Source organism: Drosophila suzukii, chromosome 2L (genome assembly GCF_043229965.1).
Source record: "Drosophila suzukii chromosome 2L, CBGP_Dsuzu_IsoJpt1.0, whole genome shotgun sequence".
Taxonomy (NCBI): Eukaryota; Metazoa; Arthropoda; class Insecta; order Diptera; family Drosophilidae; genus Drosophila; species Drosophila suzukii.
The window spans coordinates 9645334-9661161 of NC_092080.1; the positions used below are offsets into that span (position 1 = coordinate 9645334).

The 15828-nt window shown below is 39.6% G+C and overlaps 2 protein-coding genes across 3 annotated transcripts in view; both read left to right on the forward strand.

The window, feature by feature from the left end:
• Positions 1-200: 200 nt before the first annotated feature.
• Positions 201-15828, forward strand: part of wb (wing blister) — a 69533-nt gene continuing 53905 nt past the window's right edge. Inside the window, exon 1 of one of the 2 annotated variants that reach the window (XM_070995537.1) lies at positions 201-1317. In XM_070995537.1, coding sequence (XP_070851638.1) covers positions 900-1317 — 418 coding nt within the window. In that variant the 5' untranslated portion in view covers positions 201-899. The remainder of the gene's footprint in view (positions 1318-15828) is intronic. The other variant, XM_017089725.4, reaches the window with a different exon arrangement.
• LOC108021154 (mediator of RNA polymerase II transcription subunit 22) lies at positions 12290-15572 on the forward strand. The gene is made up of 3 exons (XM_017089728.4): positions 12290-12446; positions 14893-14979; positions 15034-15572. The coding sequence occupies exon 3, from the start codon at positions 15091-15093 to the stop codon at positions 15511-15513; it is 423 nt and encodes a 140-aa protein (XP_016945217.1). The 5' UTR covers positions 12290-12446; positions 14893-14979; positions 15034-15090; the 3' UTR covers positions 15514-15572.

The following is a 15828-nucleotide window of genomic DNA, read 5'->3' on the forward strand; positions in this document are numbered from 1 at the left end:
AAGGTAGAAAGGGATTATATAGTAAAATATATAATGTTATTATTGTATAAATGTAATATTTTAAATGCTTCCTTTATAGTGGCAAGAAAACCCTTTGAAATAGCTATCGAAATTGCTTTAAAGGAACCTAACCTCGAATGCGATCCACAAAGTCCACTCACTCACGGATCTGGTCTGAAGTGCAACTCTCTGCGATCAGTTCATGTTTGACGGTCGTTTGCGTAGGAAGCAAGACACGCGACGGGTCCCGAGTGCTGTGCGATGGGTGAATTCTAGATGATAGTGCCATCGAATAGTGCGGCTGCTGCTCTGGGCGATTTATTTATGTGTCATAAAATTAAACGGCAATTATGCGATAAGCCACTGCTAATAAATAAGTGAATGCGAATTTCTGTATGCCATTTCCGAGTTAGCCTGCAACGGAAGATCGAACGTTTCGGGCTCCTTTTTTTATTTTACACTTTTTCACTACTCGTCGAGGATACGAAAATAGCTGCCGAGAAAAATGTTTGCTTGTCGCTGAGCAGGAAAGTGGGAAATGTGTCTGAAACAAAAATAAAATTAAATAGCGCAAAAATGTTGAAGTAGCAAAGTTACAAAAAGTCTACGCAAAATAGAGCAAAATAAATTGAAAGCAAGCAGATTCGCAAGAGCAAATGCGTAAAAAAAGTGGAAAAAAAATTGCGAGCGGAAATCGTAAATGATTTGAAAAAGAAATAAAATAAAAAAAACAATCTGTGCAGTGAAAATAAGAAGATTATGAATGAAAATACCAAGCAATAAGTGCCTGCATTTCAAGAGGTCTTATTAAAAGAGCAGAGAAATTAAAACCAAGTTCAAAGTCGAACGGGGTAAAATATGTGTGCTTAGTGATCGTTGAGTATTATAGTTGGTTCAGAATGCAAATCGGAAATTTTATGAAATGGCCACTTGGCCTGGTTCTCATCTTGTTGGCCATCCACTGCCAGGCCAAAAGGCAGCGGAAACGAATGCAGGGATTCTCCAGTGCCAAGGATCTTCAGGAATATCGCCTGCAGCTGAACGACAGTTCCTTGGAGCTCCAGCAGAATATCGTATCCTGGACAGGAGCACGTATTGCAACCAGTACCGAAAAGAAGAAGAAGTCTCAGTCAGCCCAATCCTCAAGGCGGCACAAAACCAAAAGTGGCCTGATCATTGAAAGTAACATTGCTGACTCGGATTCAATGTTGGCTAATGGCTCCTCTTCGGAATCCGTCACCAGGAAGAAGTCGAACCAGCGTCGTCGCAACGGAAAATTGCAGAAATCCGGCGGAGCAGGAGGAATTGGAGGTGGAGGTAAATGTCTATAACTATAGATGGGGTCTTCTAAATATGGTTCCCTGATCGATTGTGCAGCACCAGAAGTTGCTCGCATTGCTCGCCTTCAGTTTCCTGGTCGCTGGTCGTGTTTCTTCCATATTTGGCCGCTCAAGTTGAAAGAACTTTCATGTGAAAGTTGTGACAGGAGGAAGAGATTCTTTAATTTTTCCTGAGCTGCTCTTTTTTTTTCTTCTTATTTTTTTCTTTACTGAAATTCTATACGTTATTACGTGAGAGGTCCAGTTATGGTCCGGCAATGTTGCAGTGGTTGTCGCCCAGGTCTTGGCCAGGTCTGTTGGCACATAGTTGCCCTGGCCTTGTGTTGCCTTTGTTGTCGTTAGTTGGAAGTAAAGAAAAAACTTGGCTTTTTGTTATGTGAACTTTGCCTATTAGGAATATGAATCGCCTCGTCCGCTCTAACCAACTGTGTGATGATAGATCTCTGGTTATGGCATCGTGAACTCTGGTTAGTTGGGGGAAAAACAGTCAAAGTGTGTTTTTGAATAGCAGGCATAGGTGCAACAGTTCACTGAAAGTTTACCTTCTAAATTAAACACTGCTAAAAAGCATATAACCTTACGAACTTCACCTTAGTTGTCTGTTGTAGCTAAACAATTTTATATGTTTTATAGAACCGATATTATTAATAATACTCTTGAATAAATAAAATCAAAACTTGGTAAAAAATCTAATAATTATATTTGCAATTTAAGATCATTGAGGTATTTCACTGACTTTTTATTATAAAAGACTCTACACCCTAACATTTGTGAGAGCTATTTTCAACACTGAATAATGAATGCGTTTTCTAAAAATGGTTTTTATTATTACTATTTTTCTTGTTCATCTCATTAAAATTAATCATAACATAAATTTTAAAACAAATTACTTCCAACCTTTATACAACAATTGGTAAAGCAATTGAACCGATAAACATGGTGAACAAAAGCGATCAACAAAGATGAATAGAAATACAATATGCGCATGTTTTCGGGTAGATGTTCTATGTAACCCTTGGAGATTGTCCCCGAGCGTGTGTGTGGGTCCCTGGGCACTTGAGGGCATTTGTTTGTCGAACACATGACCCCGAACCGCTCAGAAAGAACAGATTGAGGATTGAGGACAACAATAGCGCCAGGGTCTCTGGTTCTAGTGTAATTGTGGTCGATTCCGAGAGGCGATGGAGGAGAAGTGTACTATACAAGATGCCGTAACTAGGCATCTGCAACAATGGTCGATTGTTAGGCAGGTCGCCTTTTCCCTGGAGAGGATAATTGATGGAGGCATGCGTAGCGCACCGCCTTCTGGAATGCCTCACGCGCTAATGGCAACATATGTTTCCCAAAGAACCCAGAACCCACACACATGGCCATAGAAAAAGGGTTTATTAAAATATCTTCTCCACTGCCATGGTTATAAAACTTAAGTGGCTTACTATGTCGACTTCTTCCACAGTTTTTGTCGTTAAAATTAGTTATGGAATACAACAAAGCCAGAGCAAATTGGTTCTGCTTCCAAGTTGCGTGTGGAAATATTTGGATACATTTCATTTAAAAGCTGCCTTATGATAATCACTTTTAAGTGCCATAGTGTGGTAAACAGAAATAGCCGATGATTAGCCTAGAAAGATAAGAATTAATATTATGTGAGAAAAGAATTTGGAAAGATAAATAACTAAATGATTATCTTGGATAATGCCACTAAATCTATATCGATAACTTATAGACTTAAAGTTAAAATTTGTTAAATTGAATTTACTCAGAAAAGTCTATTTTTAATATGATCTCTTTACTTAAATTAAAACTTCAGGAAAATGTTTACCTCAAAAAACACCAGCTTGGGGCAACTTTTCAATGCGCTGTCAGTAAAGTGATTTCCTGATGCCATAATGATTGCAAATCAATTCTAAATCATTCGATTGTAAATCGATGCAATGAAACACTTTTCAACGACAAAGCCTTGAAGACATAAACGCGAATTGATCGAGCAAATTATTGGCCAGTTAAGTCGTATTTACAACGCCCCAACGAGGCGATTGGCATTAATTGATTGATTGGCTTGTTTGGATTAGAGAAAACGAAAGTTTTCCAATGGCGAAATAGGTCACAGATACAGATACAGATATACCGAACTGATCCGAAAGATACGAATGAATTGGGTTTTGTGGGATTGTCGGGTTGTTTTCCAATCAAGCAGCCAGATACTTGGGCAAACACGCACACTTTATCAGCTCATTAAGTATCTTGTGGATACATTCTTTACACTGGTAGCCATAAGTCATGGCCAACTCATATCCAGCTGCTGTTTGCTTTTCGCTGTCGATCGAAAAGTGTTTGAGAAAATGCATTCTTCATTGATTTTTCTCTTATACGTTTATTTCGTTGCGCCTTGCTTTATTTTTTGTTTGTTTCTTGTTAACTGCATTACACAATGCTCAGAGATGAAAAGCGCACTTCAGTGCCCATCGGCTGCTTCTGGAAATTTAGATTTGTGGGAAAATGTTTAGCGGTCGGCTGCTGACTGTTGTCATTGAGTTTTATTTGTTTTTAATTTTTTATTGACATGTGAAGTTCGTAAAAGTTGAGTGAACTCTGCTTTATGGTTGCGTTTCTATTGCCCGCGACTGAAGCGTGAAAAGCAAAAGTATTGAACTTGAAGAGGCTTAAAGGAGTTGGTCAAGATGTTTTGTGGGGAAAGGAAATTCACATTTATGATGAAACTAATGCCTTTAAATGATGAGATGGGTGGAAATATTTCACCAAATTTGTGCTGTAATTTATGTGTTGAGATGGACATATATTTTACCAAATTTATGTTTGAAGTGATGAACATGATGAAAGAATTTCCAGCCGAATTCCGCAGTTTTTTGTTCAAGATCTACGACTGCAAAGTATTCCCTTTGTAACTCAGGCTTGTTTATCGTTTATAAATCTCTCATTCTCACCTGCATTCATTCCTAGGACCCCACCCCTCTCCCTTTGTTCTCCACTTGGCCCTTTGTTGTGATAATTTATTTAAATGCACTTTATAGATCGACGAAGTAACACCTGGCCGGGGCCATAATTTGCGCTGTCTTAACGGAAATGCACAAAATGATGGATGCAGCAGGCAGCTGGCCAGCTAAATAAATGCAACATTCGATGGTCCGGCCTACACTCAAAGAAAGCTCCCCCCATTTAAATCAACACATGTCAAAACTGAGCCAAAACAAAGGCCGGAGCGATGGGAAAACAATTGTTGAACTCATTAAAATCGAACAAAAGACCGTGGAGCATTGTTCTTGCTCTTCGGGTAATTTGATATTGAAACTTAATATATCTTTCAAATAATTCTGTCCCAGCCTTTTGAAGTAATCGGGCACTCCGGCCACATCAAGTTAGAGTTGAAGACCCATTAAAATAGTTTTATAGACCACAAAACGGAACACACCAACTAAGAAGCCCAGAAACTCAGCATGTAAACAACGCGAACAAGAAGAACTGGGGGCGTTTGTAAACAAACATTTCTGTGGACCAAACAAAAGGAAGTTTAACACCAAACTCGGCTGACCAACAGACGCCACAAATGATCTATGGAAATTCTCCTCACAAATCCTATATCAACATGAGCGAATCAAAACGATATGGAGTTTACACAAGTGGAAAGCATTACTCTTTTGGAACTAAATTGTTGGTCCGAGATTTTTTGAATTTAACCCATGGGATAGTACAAAAAAATAAAAATAAAAACAGAATACAACACAACAACTCAAGGGACTTTGAAGTGGTCTACCCCAAAAACTGTCCCGTGTTTGCATTGGCCATAAATTAATGTTATAGACCAAGTTTTGATAAGACTTTGACGCCGTCTGCGAGGCGGCGACGTCGACAAAAAACCCGGGATAAAACTAACAACCACAGAAGGAATACTCGTAGAATGATGACGGCCACCGGAACATTTAACGGGTCAGCGGCTGTTGATGTGCAGTCACACGTTGGTGGGTCAGAAAATGGTAGATAGGATGGTCATGGGAATGGGTGGGGAGGAGTGGGGGCCACAGTCTATAAGCAGGGGCCTTGCACAGAGTGTATAACAAATTCGAAGCTCGTTAGTGCAGACACTTGAGATAAGAAGACGAAGATGGGCGAGCGAATAAATTGTTTCTAGTTTTCAGATTGTTTTCTTCTGGAGAAAATGTGGGTCAGTTCGAAAGGGATTGGAGGGGAAGCAGCTGCAGTTTCTATAGTTACTAAATTAAAAGAAAATAGTTATGGTTTCTTAAGTAGTGAATAAATAAATATAATTAGTTACGATACCACATTTCTGGTTTAATTAAAAACAGACTTTTTGTATCTTGATTTCTTATCATTTAGAATATATTTGTTTTATAACTAGCTCTATAGGTTGAACACTATTTAAATAATAGTAATTTATAAAATATTAGTAACGATATGATTATGTCAGTGGAATCATACCGTAAGTTATTGGAACATTTCTTATAAATACCCACAATCTCTCTGTCGCTATCATTCACAAATAAACTCCTTACCCATCTCAACAGTATCGGGGAGACAACCAATGGCATAAGTTTCCGAATGATCAGCAGGTTGAATGGAACATTTTCATGTTCTACTTTGTGAGATATCTTCTGTCTTTATCTGCCTGTTTGTCAATACTTTCGAGACAGATAAACGATCGTTGATCGAATGCCACGGCAACTGTCATTGAACTTCATTGATAAACGCCCTTTGGGGGACAAGTAAGTCTCCTCAGTCTGGAACAGAGTATCGGTTTGCGATGCAAGTGATAAGCTAAACACATATACGATATCCCCCGAAAACTACCCGTATCGGTTTTCCATTTCTACCTGTTCGGATGCATCGTCTCCAAACGTCGAGCCTAATGACCTTATGTTGCGGTGTAAATATATCAATATCAAGCCCCTCCTTGTCAACACATCCAACTTCCTTCCCTCCCATCAAATCCAAATTCACACTCCCCAGAACTTTGGCAGAGATGAAACGCTTTTCGTTTCTGGGAAGGGAAATCCCTGCTTTCTTTTGCCGGAATCTCTTGTGAACGGAACCAGGGGAAAAACACTTGAAAGTGTTGTGTAAATATTATAGAGGGTAAGTCGGGTGAGCTGTCAGTCCAGTGGACTAATTATGCTTTATGTTCGTGCTAGAAGAAGTTCTTCTCCCCGTCCGTGGAAGTGAATGTTTGAAAAAGGCTTTTCTTTGAGGTGATTTTGGTGTTTTGCCTCCAACTAATCTTTCTGATGAAAGCTGCTTTAAAAATGAGGTGCCTCTGGTTGATCGTCATGTGGTCTATATCTTTTACAGTGAAATTGCACGGGATGTACATAGGACCACCCAATCGATTGATAAAGTATAAGCACTTTTTTGGGATCCAGGAAGTAAAGAGCTTTGGTGGTTTTAGATAGTCAGTATTCAAATTCTCATCGATGGAGTGGCGATTGTACTTCAAAAACCTAATCCAGGTTAAAACTCAATGATTAGTTAACCCTATACAACTCTGTTTGAATTTATCTGAGAGACACCCAGGCGACCTCCTCAAGTATCTTTTGTTGTATCTTTAGTCTCACTTGTCTGTATCTTATGCACTTTTACAAGTGTGCCGACAGCCAGGGACAAGTTTTCGCCAATCTATTTTGAATGTGGTAGACGATGGACAAGTGAAGGCGCAACGGTGGCTCATCCATCAGCAGACTGGGTTCAGACCCTGGAACAAATGGGCATATTTGAGGGGGGGGGGCACCAAATGACAGACAGACAGCTGCCGAAACGTGCCTTTAAACATGAGTCACGCGTAGAGTGTGAAAATCTTTGGGGCAACCACCTGAAAATTGCGGTAACGCCCACACGGATTTTAAGCAAAACGTTTGCTGAGTAATGGAAAAAGAGAACTACTCGGAAAATACGTTTTCCACACACTTTTAAATGCCAAAATCAAGTTGGAGTCTGAGAAACTAATGAAACGACAAAACAAATTGTCTGTAGACACGCGTTGCCAACATACGCTGAAAGCTGGAATCCTAGAAGATCAGGTTCAGGCTCGGATTTGGATTCGTATTCGAGTTCAGGTTCAAGTCCCCTGGCAGCTTGTCTTCCTGGCTTACAGTCTCTGACAGCTCGAAAGAATGAAACATTTTGGCATGGCCATTGATTAGTGTTCTAAATAACGCAGGTTGGGAGCAATCAATGAGAAATTGTCGCCTTGCATGCAAACTGGCCAGGAGAATCTGATCCGATTTAATCCAATATTGAAGCCTTTCGGGTATTGAGATCAGAGAAGTCGTCGCGACACGATGCCTGACAAATTGCTTAATTAATGCGATTCGAAGGCTATTTGTTGATGAAACCAGTTATTGGAATTTTTTTAAATGAACATTCGGGTTTAAAATTTTTGAGCGGCGGTCGGTATGCTATAATTGTATTGCGGTTTTTTTGCCATCCTTGAAATAATATCAACGAGCTTTCAGCTGGCTGCCAAAATTTCTGTTTGCTAATTATTTTTGGACTAAATTAATGTGTATTTTATGTGCAAAGTAAACAATGCAACTAAACCGCAAATCAATCACTTTTATAATTTATTTGCTTTCAAACTATACTTTTGGTAATTAATGTTTAAAAAGCATAAAACTTTTTAAATTTCCGACGAGCTTTAAGATTAAGATACCAAAGACTTTAAGTTCCCATTAAATTTTTGAATATCCATTAAGTTTTCTACTTTTCCAATCACTAGCAATCGTAACCATATTGGATTTGCAATTTGCTTAACCAAAATTGTTAGTTTAATAATCAACTTCGCATTGGCTTAACAGCCACTCCACTCAATTCGGCTTGAAAATTTCTCAAGCATTTTCGCATTCAATTTAGGAGATAATTCCACAGCAGCTTGTTCAATAAAATCGTTAATTGCCACTCAAATGGCAACATTTTTTGTGACGCTGACGCGACAGGATAAAGGCTTATCAAATGGCAATAACACAAAACAGCCTGGACATGGGATTTTTCCTGAGGCCAAAACTGGTTGGATGAGTAAGTCCGGCGACAAGGCGATAAAAATTTGTAGTCAAAATGAGAGATACGAATCATCAACAGCGTCAGGCGACATGCAACGTAAACAAGCGAAATTAATGCAATTTCTTCAATGTATAAACAATTAACCAGCTCTTGGTAAGGGGTCTTGGGGACTTGTGGTCCGGACTGGGACCAAACAATTGACCAACTTTAGACCGAAGTGGCCAAAACGGTGGCGGCGCCATCAAATGGCTGAAATGGCGCCTGCGGCGCGATCGTGGGTTGACTTCCCCATGACTTGGTCGGCGCCTTTTTACAACCAAAACTAACGCGCTTACGGACCATGTGCTAATTAAATAGTTTACAAGTCAACTCTGATTGCCAGGAACCCAGTTTGGCTGCCGCCCAAAACTCCACCAGAGATTTATTGAAGTTTGTCCAAAACATCGATTCGGGGCGTTTCGATGTTTTTATTAAAAAACCCGAATGGGACAGCTCTCTTGCGGGTAAATGATTTGTTTATTGCCGATCGCGTACAGCGTGTGCCATTAATGGCTGCCATTTCAAATTAACAGGCACTCGATGCCTGCGGATGACCGGACGACCCAGTTAATGTCTGATTTAACTGCCGGTTAGGTCGTTAAAATAGACAACTCGCCATTAAACAAGTAGTAATGAAGTTATGGGTTGTCCAAATAAATTGGTCAAAGGATATACAAATTAGAGGAAAATTTGATTTGAAACTTTAAAGTTTTATTAAAAGGAACATAAGATTCGTAGATTTTAAGTTTCAGTAAATAAAAAATATTTATCTTATCTATTTAAATATACATTTTTAATAAACTTATAATTAAAAGCCCATATTTTTTCCCTGCTTTAATGATAAAATGTTTTAAAACATCCTTGATTTTGCAAGATATTGTAATAAACCAAACTATAAATATTTTGAAATGGCAATGGTAAGCCGAACAATTGAAAAACAATCTGACATCATCTTGCACTCATACTTTAATCATATCTCGTTTCCCTTTTTGTGGGCACAAAGAATTCCACAACTCCACCTCGACTTCCTGTAGTTTCCCTTTTCTGCATTTTGCATTTCCTACAGCAATAGCCCAATGCCAGACATAATCTCAGTCTGTCTAGACAGACGACAATGTCGGCGACACAACTTGTCAGTCCCTGTCCGCTTGAAGGGGAAGATGACTCACAGTTTATAAATTTAATTATGACATTACTTATTATGCGACTCGCGCCTTTGGCCTGGACACATAAAAGCAAAAATAAGAGGCAACCAAGTTATTAATAAAATGTGACAGCTAATGACAAATTAACAGTGCACAAAAAATATCTGAAAGTGATTCCGAAAAACCTCCCCAGGAGAAGTGTGGGCGACTCGTGTCTCCTCGAGGGGCTTTGCCAGATATCGAATATCACAAAGCTCACCCAAAACCCACTCAGGCGTAACTAATGAGTGCGATATGAGAGGAGACCCCAAAAACCCCGAAACCAAGTCGATCTCAAGATCTCGTTTGCGCATGCGCAGCATTCGGAGCAGTGTTGGTTAACAAACGTGGGGCAAACATTGACTGGGAAAACGAAGCTGAAAATGCATTTCGAGTGATTGGCAAACACACGGTGGGTCCATTTGTCCACCTTTCCCATCTAATGGCCCCCAATGCTTTTTGGCTAATGGCTGAATGGGCCTTTCAACGCCTTTTAGTGCAATGATTGCAAGTGGATGATAAGAGCTTTTGACTCATAAATCGTGATAATTATCTCAGCACAAGTGCAGCGGAGGTGAGCTCACCTTAAGCCCCCAAACATTTTCATGTTTTCGTGGAGCTTATTAAATTATTAAGTGAACCGCTACACGAAAAGATTTCGCAGGCAGCTTACACAATTCTGATTCCCGATTAGATAAAAGTTGCCAGCCTCCTTGGCACTCGAGCAAAACAAGTCGCTTAATTAAGAGCCAAACTAAATGGTTGACCAGGAATTCTCTGATATTATTATCTTTTTGGGCAACGAAATAAATTAAGCTCCTAAATTTATAAAGCTGGTTATGAGATGAAGAGGTTTACCATTAATCAGAAGGGACATTATTTTTTTAACATAATATCTAAGGCATTTAAAATAAATCGCCTAATGTTTATAAAATCAAATGTTAATCCTAAATTTTACTCTGGAAAGGGATCTCTTTAAGATGGAGCCAAAGAAATATTTTTGTAACCTTATAAATTTTCAGCATTATCAAGAGATTCTTAATAGTAAAGGCACAGTTTTAATCTTAGTATTTAATTTGTTCACCGCACCGAGTGAGCACTGTTTTCTGATATATTTAAAAATTAGATCAAGCCCGATTGTGTCAACACTTCATAGGGAATTTCACACGTACAAAGATTTCTGGTAAACAATTTCCTTTCCTTTCGCAACCAAAGTTCAAATCAAACATCCGCAGAGATGAAAGGGGAATGTAGCTGCAGGGCTTAAGAACTTTTCACCTGGTGTGTGGCAGGTGACAATTTCAGTCGAACTTTTACGATGCTCGATGGGCGGGTTCTAACCGTATCTTTGGGGCACAAGGGGACGGTACTGGTTTCGAGTACTTGAAAAATTAATGTACCCGGTCGGTGTTGGCAGCCAAACGCTTGACTTGTCCTCTGAGGTTCGGGAAAAATGCATAGACAAATGTCAAATATTTATTGAAAACAAACAGAACTGGCTAACAAACCAACAACTGACAAACACGACGATGGACATGGGGTTTTCGTCTTGGCGAGCTGCGTCAACACATTTCCAAGAAAAGAAATAAAATGAAAGGGGGGTAAGATGGAGCACCAAACTGACCAGAACTGAAGATGTTTGGTCATGCATCGGTGCAGCGCAGCGTTAAAAGCCGGGAAACAGTGGGAACCGAACGGGTTAAGATTGGATGGGATGGACATGGACTCACGGATGGATGGTTGGTTGGCTGGATGACTCGGGTGCCAGACGGATGCCGAGTTCTTGTTGGGTCCCGTCAGTGGGTGCTTCAAAAGCTGCTGACCGATGGTGAGAAGAACACATGCTCGGTCTGTCCAGAACCACCGACTCTTTCTCCCAACTGCCAACTGCTGGATACCGGCTACCGGCTTTTCCTGACGTCTTCAAGAGGCATCCCATCCAGTCCGAGGTTCTCGGATCCATGTTCGAGTTGTGTTTTAGAAAAATATTTATCCATGCCCGGTCTGGTCGGCCCGCCGATCGCGATGATGATGTTCATCTATCTTGGGACAATGTGGTCGATGACTCCGCTGGGTTATGCAAGTAATGCTTGATTTGGTATTGAAGACTGGTAGCTGCCATTCAATGGAGTTCGTTGTTGTTTGGATGACTCACAACAACAAGCGAGACGTGTGGGTGATGCAATTAGGGGGAAATGGTGTTTGCGGAGCTATGTTTGCAGTTTCCCATTTCGGGGTGACTTGGGAACTTGGAGAGGTGATGATTGCTCACAACTTAATTGAGTAGAGTTTATTAAAAAGATAGTGTTATTTACCGATAATACAATCTGGGTATTGCCTAAACTGATGAGTTGCGGAAATTTCAGCAACGATCCTAAATGGTTCCTGTTGATTTTTCAAACAGCTGTGACCAGTTTTTAAATTTTTCGAATGAATAAACATAAAATATTTTGTATTTGATTTTAAGTTAATGTCTAAAATGACAGCTATGGTTTCCCTAAATTTTTGGTTCAACAATGCAGCAATTCAACAGTTTAGGGAATTCCCTTATTATTATTCTGACATATTTCTCGATATTTTCCTAAGTATTCGATGTTTTAAAATTGTTTTGGTTCATATAATCGATTTCATATCGGTGCATCGTTATTGTTCGCCAGCCCTATCCTTATTTCTCTTAATAGAGATGGGAAAATATCGACGCTGCCATCAACGAATTGATATCGACTTTTGATCCAGCTCTAACCAAAAGTCACAAGGTCGAATCATTCCATAATTTTCGACGAATTAATTCAGTTCGACGTGCTCAATCCAAGTGCAGTATCAAAAATATTCCTACATATTTGCTGATCAATCCTGGGTAAGTATATTCCTTTATGAACGCACACGGGAAAATGCAATGAACAGTCGGGGGAATTCTTCGGCGCACGTGCTTCTGCAGTTTAAAAGCATTTCACTGTTCTGCATTTTATTCATATCGACATGGCGCACACGGTACAGAAATATTTTCACTATTTTCGGACGGGCAGCCGGGGATTTGGCTATATGGGCCCCATGGGGTCGGTTCCCTCCCAGCCATTCTTGTTTTCCTTCTGGCCAATTATGCACACAAACAGACAGCTGGAGGCAAAAATTACAGTGGAGCGAAACGGGGCATGGCATCTCCATCTCGTTCCATATCCAGCTGCTTATTAAGTCGTTGCATTTTGCAATCCAACTTCAAAGATGGCAATGGAAATTAACCAATTGCTGGAATAGACAAGCCGGCTGTTAAGGTAATCTCCAGTTAGTCAGCCATTCGAGTGCTTCCTGTCAAAGTGAAATCCTCCGGTCCAATCAATTCTGCCGACTGCTTTGCATAACCAAATTGGCTTCAACTTGCACACAAATAATGATTTTCGGTAGCTGAAAAAATGCATATATTATTTTATAAAGAGTAAACCAAAAAAAAGGACGCCGTGAGGAAAGCAAACATTATGAGTTTTGACAGCCCGCTACCGAAAAAGAGAATGAATAACTCAATGGATGGTTGGGGAAGCAATCAAAATTACGGCCATAAATAGGTTTCCCTGGAGATGGACCCCTCTTGATTTTGAGGACTTTGTGGAGCTCTTTTGGCAAACGTCTCAATTACAAAGATGGCGACAACGAAAAAAAGAGTTGAGGCCAAAGATGATGCGCTTGAAGTTGATATACTTATATACCGACAAAGAGGCGAAGAGCTCTTAAAATTAATTGAATATTTGTATATATTTTTTAAAAAAGACTGCCAATTAAAATTCTTGGAACTTAATAACAGAAGTGGCATGAGGAAGCATGTGTCAAGGGATCAAGTGTCCAAATTTAAAGTTAAACCCAATCAACAAAAGTTCCATTGTACATTTTATTTTACCTCAAGTATTTCGAGTTCACAAAAACCAATTAATTTTAACAAATTAATAAAAATTTCGCTTTATTTACAACTTCCCGCAGTCATCAATAATTGACACCAGACATGCCAGCCAATAATAATCTGAAATAAAGTGAGAGTATCACTTTCACTTTGAGAAAAACAGAAAACTAGGCTTACCAAAAATTGATTTAAAGCGATCCTAACAAATGTTTTCAAGTCAAAGCGAAAACCAAGAAACACTGCTCTGGGCAAAGTTCAAGCATAAAGTGTTAAAAGCGTGAAAGAAAAACTTATCGACAGCTGTCAAAATCGCCCAACTCAAGAGGAAACCGGCAAATGGCATTTAAATGTTTTGACAAATGACAAATTTGCGGTAGCCAAAAGCAGGGAAAAAGAGAGAAGTTAAATAACTGGCAACTTCAGGCTGGAGGTGGCCTTTTCAACGGCTGTTCGGAGTTATGTATAGGCCTCTTAGCTCCCACTACGCCCCTCCGATACTCCCAACCCCCACTAAAATATATTCACGTTTTCCAGCGCTGACAGCTTAAGTGAGAAAAGTATTGCTGATTAAATGTTTTGACAAATTGAACGCGCCACAAAAAATGAAAATATTTATACACTATTAAAAGGTCTTATAAAAGTTGAGATTGGCACTGGCAAGACATTTTTTGAAATTTTTTAAAATAAATTAAAGTGAGTAATACTTTTGTTTTAAAATTTGCAATACTGTTTCATTGCCTATTCTTCCCTCACTTAACCCATTGAAACTTCACAGACCAGCCTGAAACTTTTTTCATTCGACCAAAACTTTGCTGTTGATCCTTCCCTATAACTTATGTGCCATTTTGCTGCAATTACGTCAACATTTTTGTCTTGTTCACAAAGTTTTGTGTTGACAATTGCCAAAAAAGCTGGGCAGCCAAAGGAAACAACTGCAACCAGCAGCAGACTGCAATTTGGAGCTACCAAACATGCAAATGGCATACCAGGTCAACATCTGCGCCCCAACTACAACTCAAACTGCAGGCTGCTGTTTGGTTGTTGGTCAGCGATAAAGTTTATCTCGAAAGTTGCCCAGCTTTTGGTCATCTGGGCACCGTGAGATACTTGTACATTTTTCATGCAATCCAGCCAGCCCAGCCAGTCAAGTCAACCAACCAATCAATAATTCTCATGGCACAAAGTTCAGAGCAATCCAGAGCAGCTGCCCCAGTAGGTGATTTATTGGCAATGTTGTCTTGAGGGCTTGTTCTCGACTTGTTCGGTTTGAGCAATTTAATTGATTGGCCTGGGAAAAACTGTCAGAATTTGAATAATGGAGTTAGGGAAGCAGATTTCGGCTGTAGCGATTTGATTTGTTACAATCTTAGGTTAAGCGTCTCATTAATCGATTTTTGATTTATTTCATTTTCAGTTGAATTCAAGACTTTGAAGAATTAAATATTTAAGAGACTTAATTCAAGGGAATCAAGGATATACCGATTAGTTGTGGAGTAATAAGGTTGTTAAGAAGAGTATTATATTTATAAATTAATTAATTGGTTTTATTACTTAGCTACCTGAATTAAGATATAATAAGTTCAAGAGGAAGTTGACGAAAAGAAGCAAGAACATGGCAAACACCCCGCAGGCGAAGCATGCCCTCCTGATGTCCTTCAAGTCCCAGTTGTCAGCCGACGTTAGCAGCATGTTGGTAAACTTTGAAGAAATCCTGAAGATGGCTTGCCGTGATAGAAACGGCCAAATTCAGGAAACCACGCAATACGAAATAGATGCGCTGGAAATGCAGGTGCGTGCCGCCAATGTGGTCCGTGCTGCAGATTCCCTGATGAAGCTAGTGAACGACCTCAAGGAATACCACATTCTGAATGATTTCCCGGGCATCGATGAGGAACTCAAGAAGAACTGTGAACTATTACAGGCCAAGACAGTCGAGTACGACGAAAAGATTGGCAAATTGGCCCAAGATATGGCCGATGAGCTGGTTGCGCTGGAGGAGGAGTTCTATGAGTACGGCAGCCGCAACTTGGACTAGTCCTATCAACTGGAGTATTACCTAATCTGAAAATGCTTTTCTTTCACTCTAATAACTACGATGTGTATCTCAAAAGCATATTAAAAGAGAAATAAAATAACACACAGAACTGGAAAGATTTAAGCCTACTGTTTTTGTGTAATTATTGTTCTAAGGTTTTGGTACTTCTATTCGACGTTTTATTTAAATGGTAAGCAATACTCTTGTTCACAAGAAAAGAAAACACATTTACGAAGAACAGATTGTGGCTTTACTTGGAAGGATTTGGCGATTACGTTCTTTATCATTTTTTGGATAACTGATATGACTAGTAGT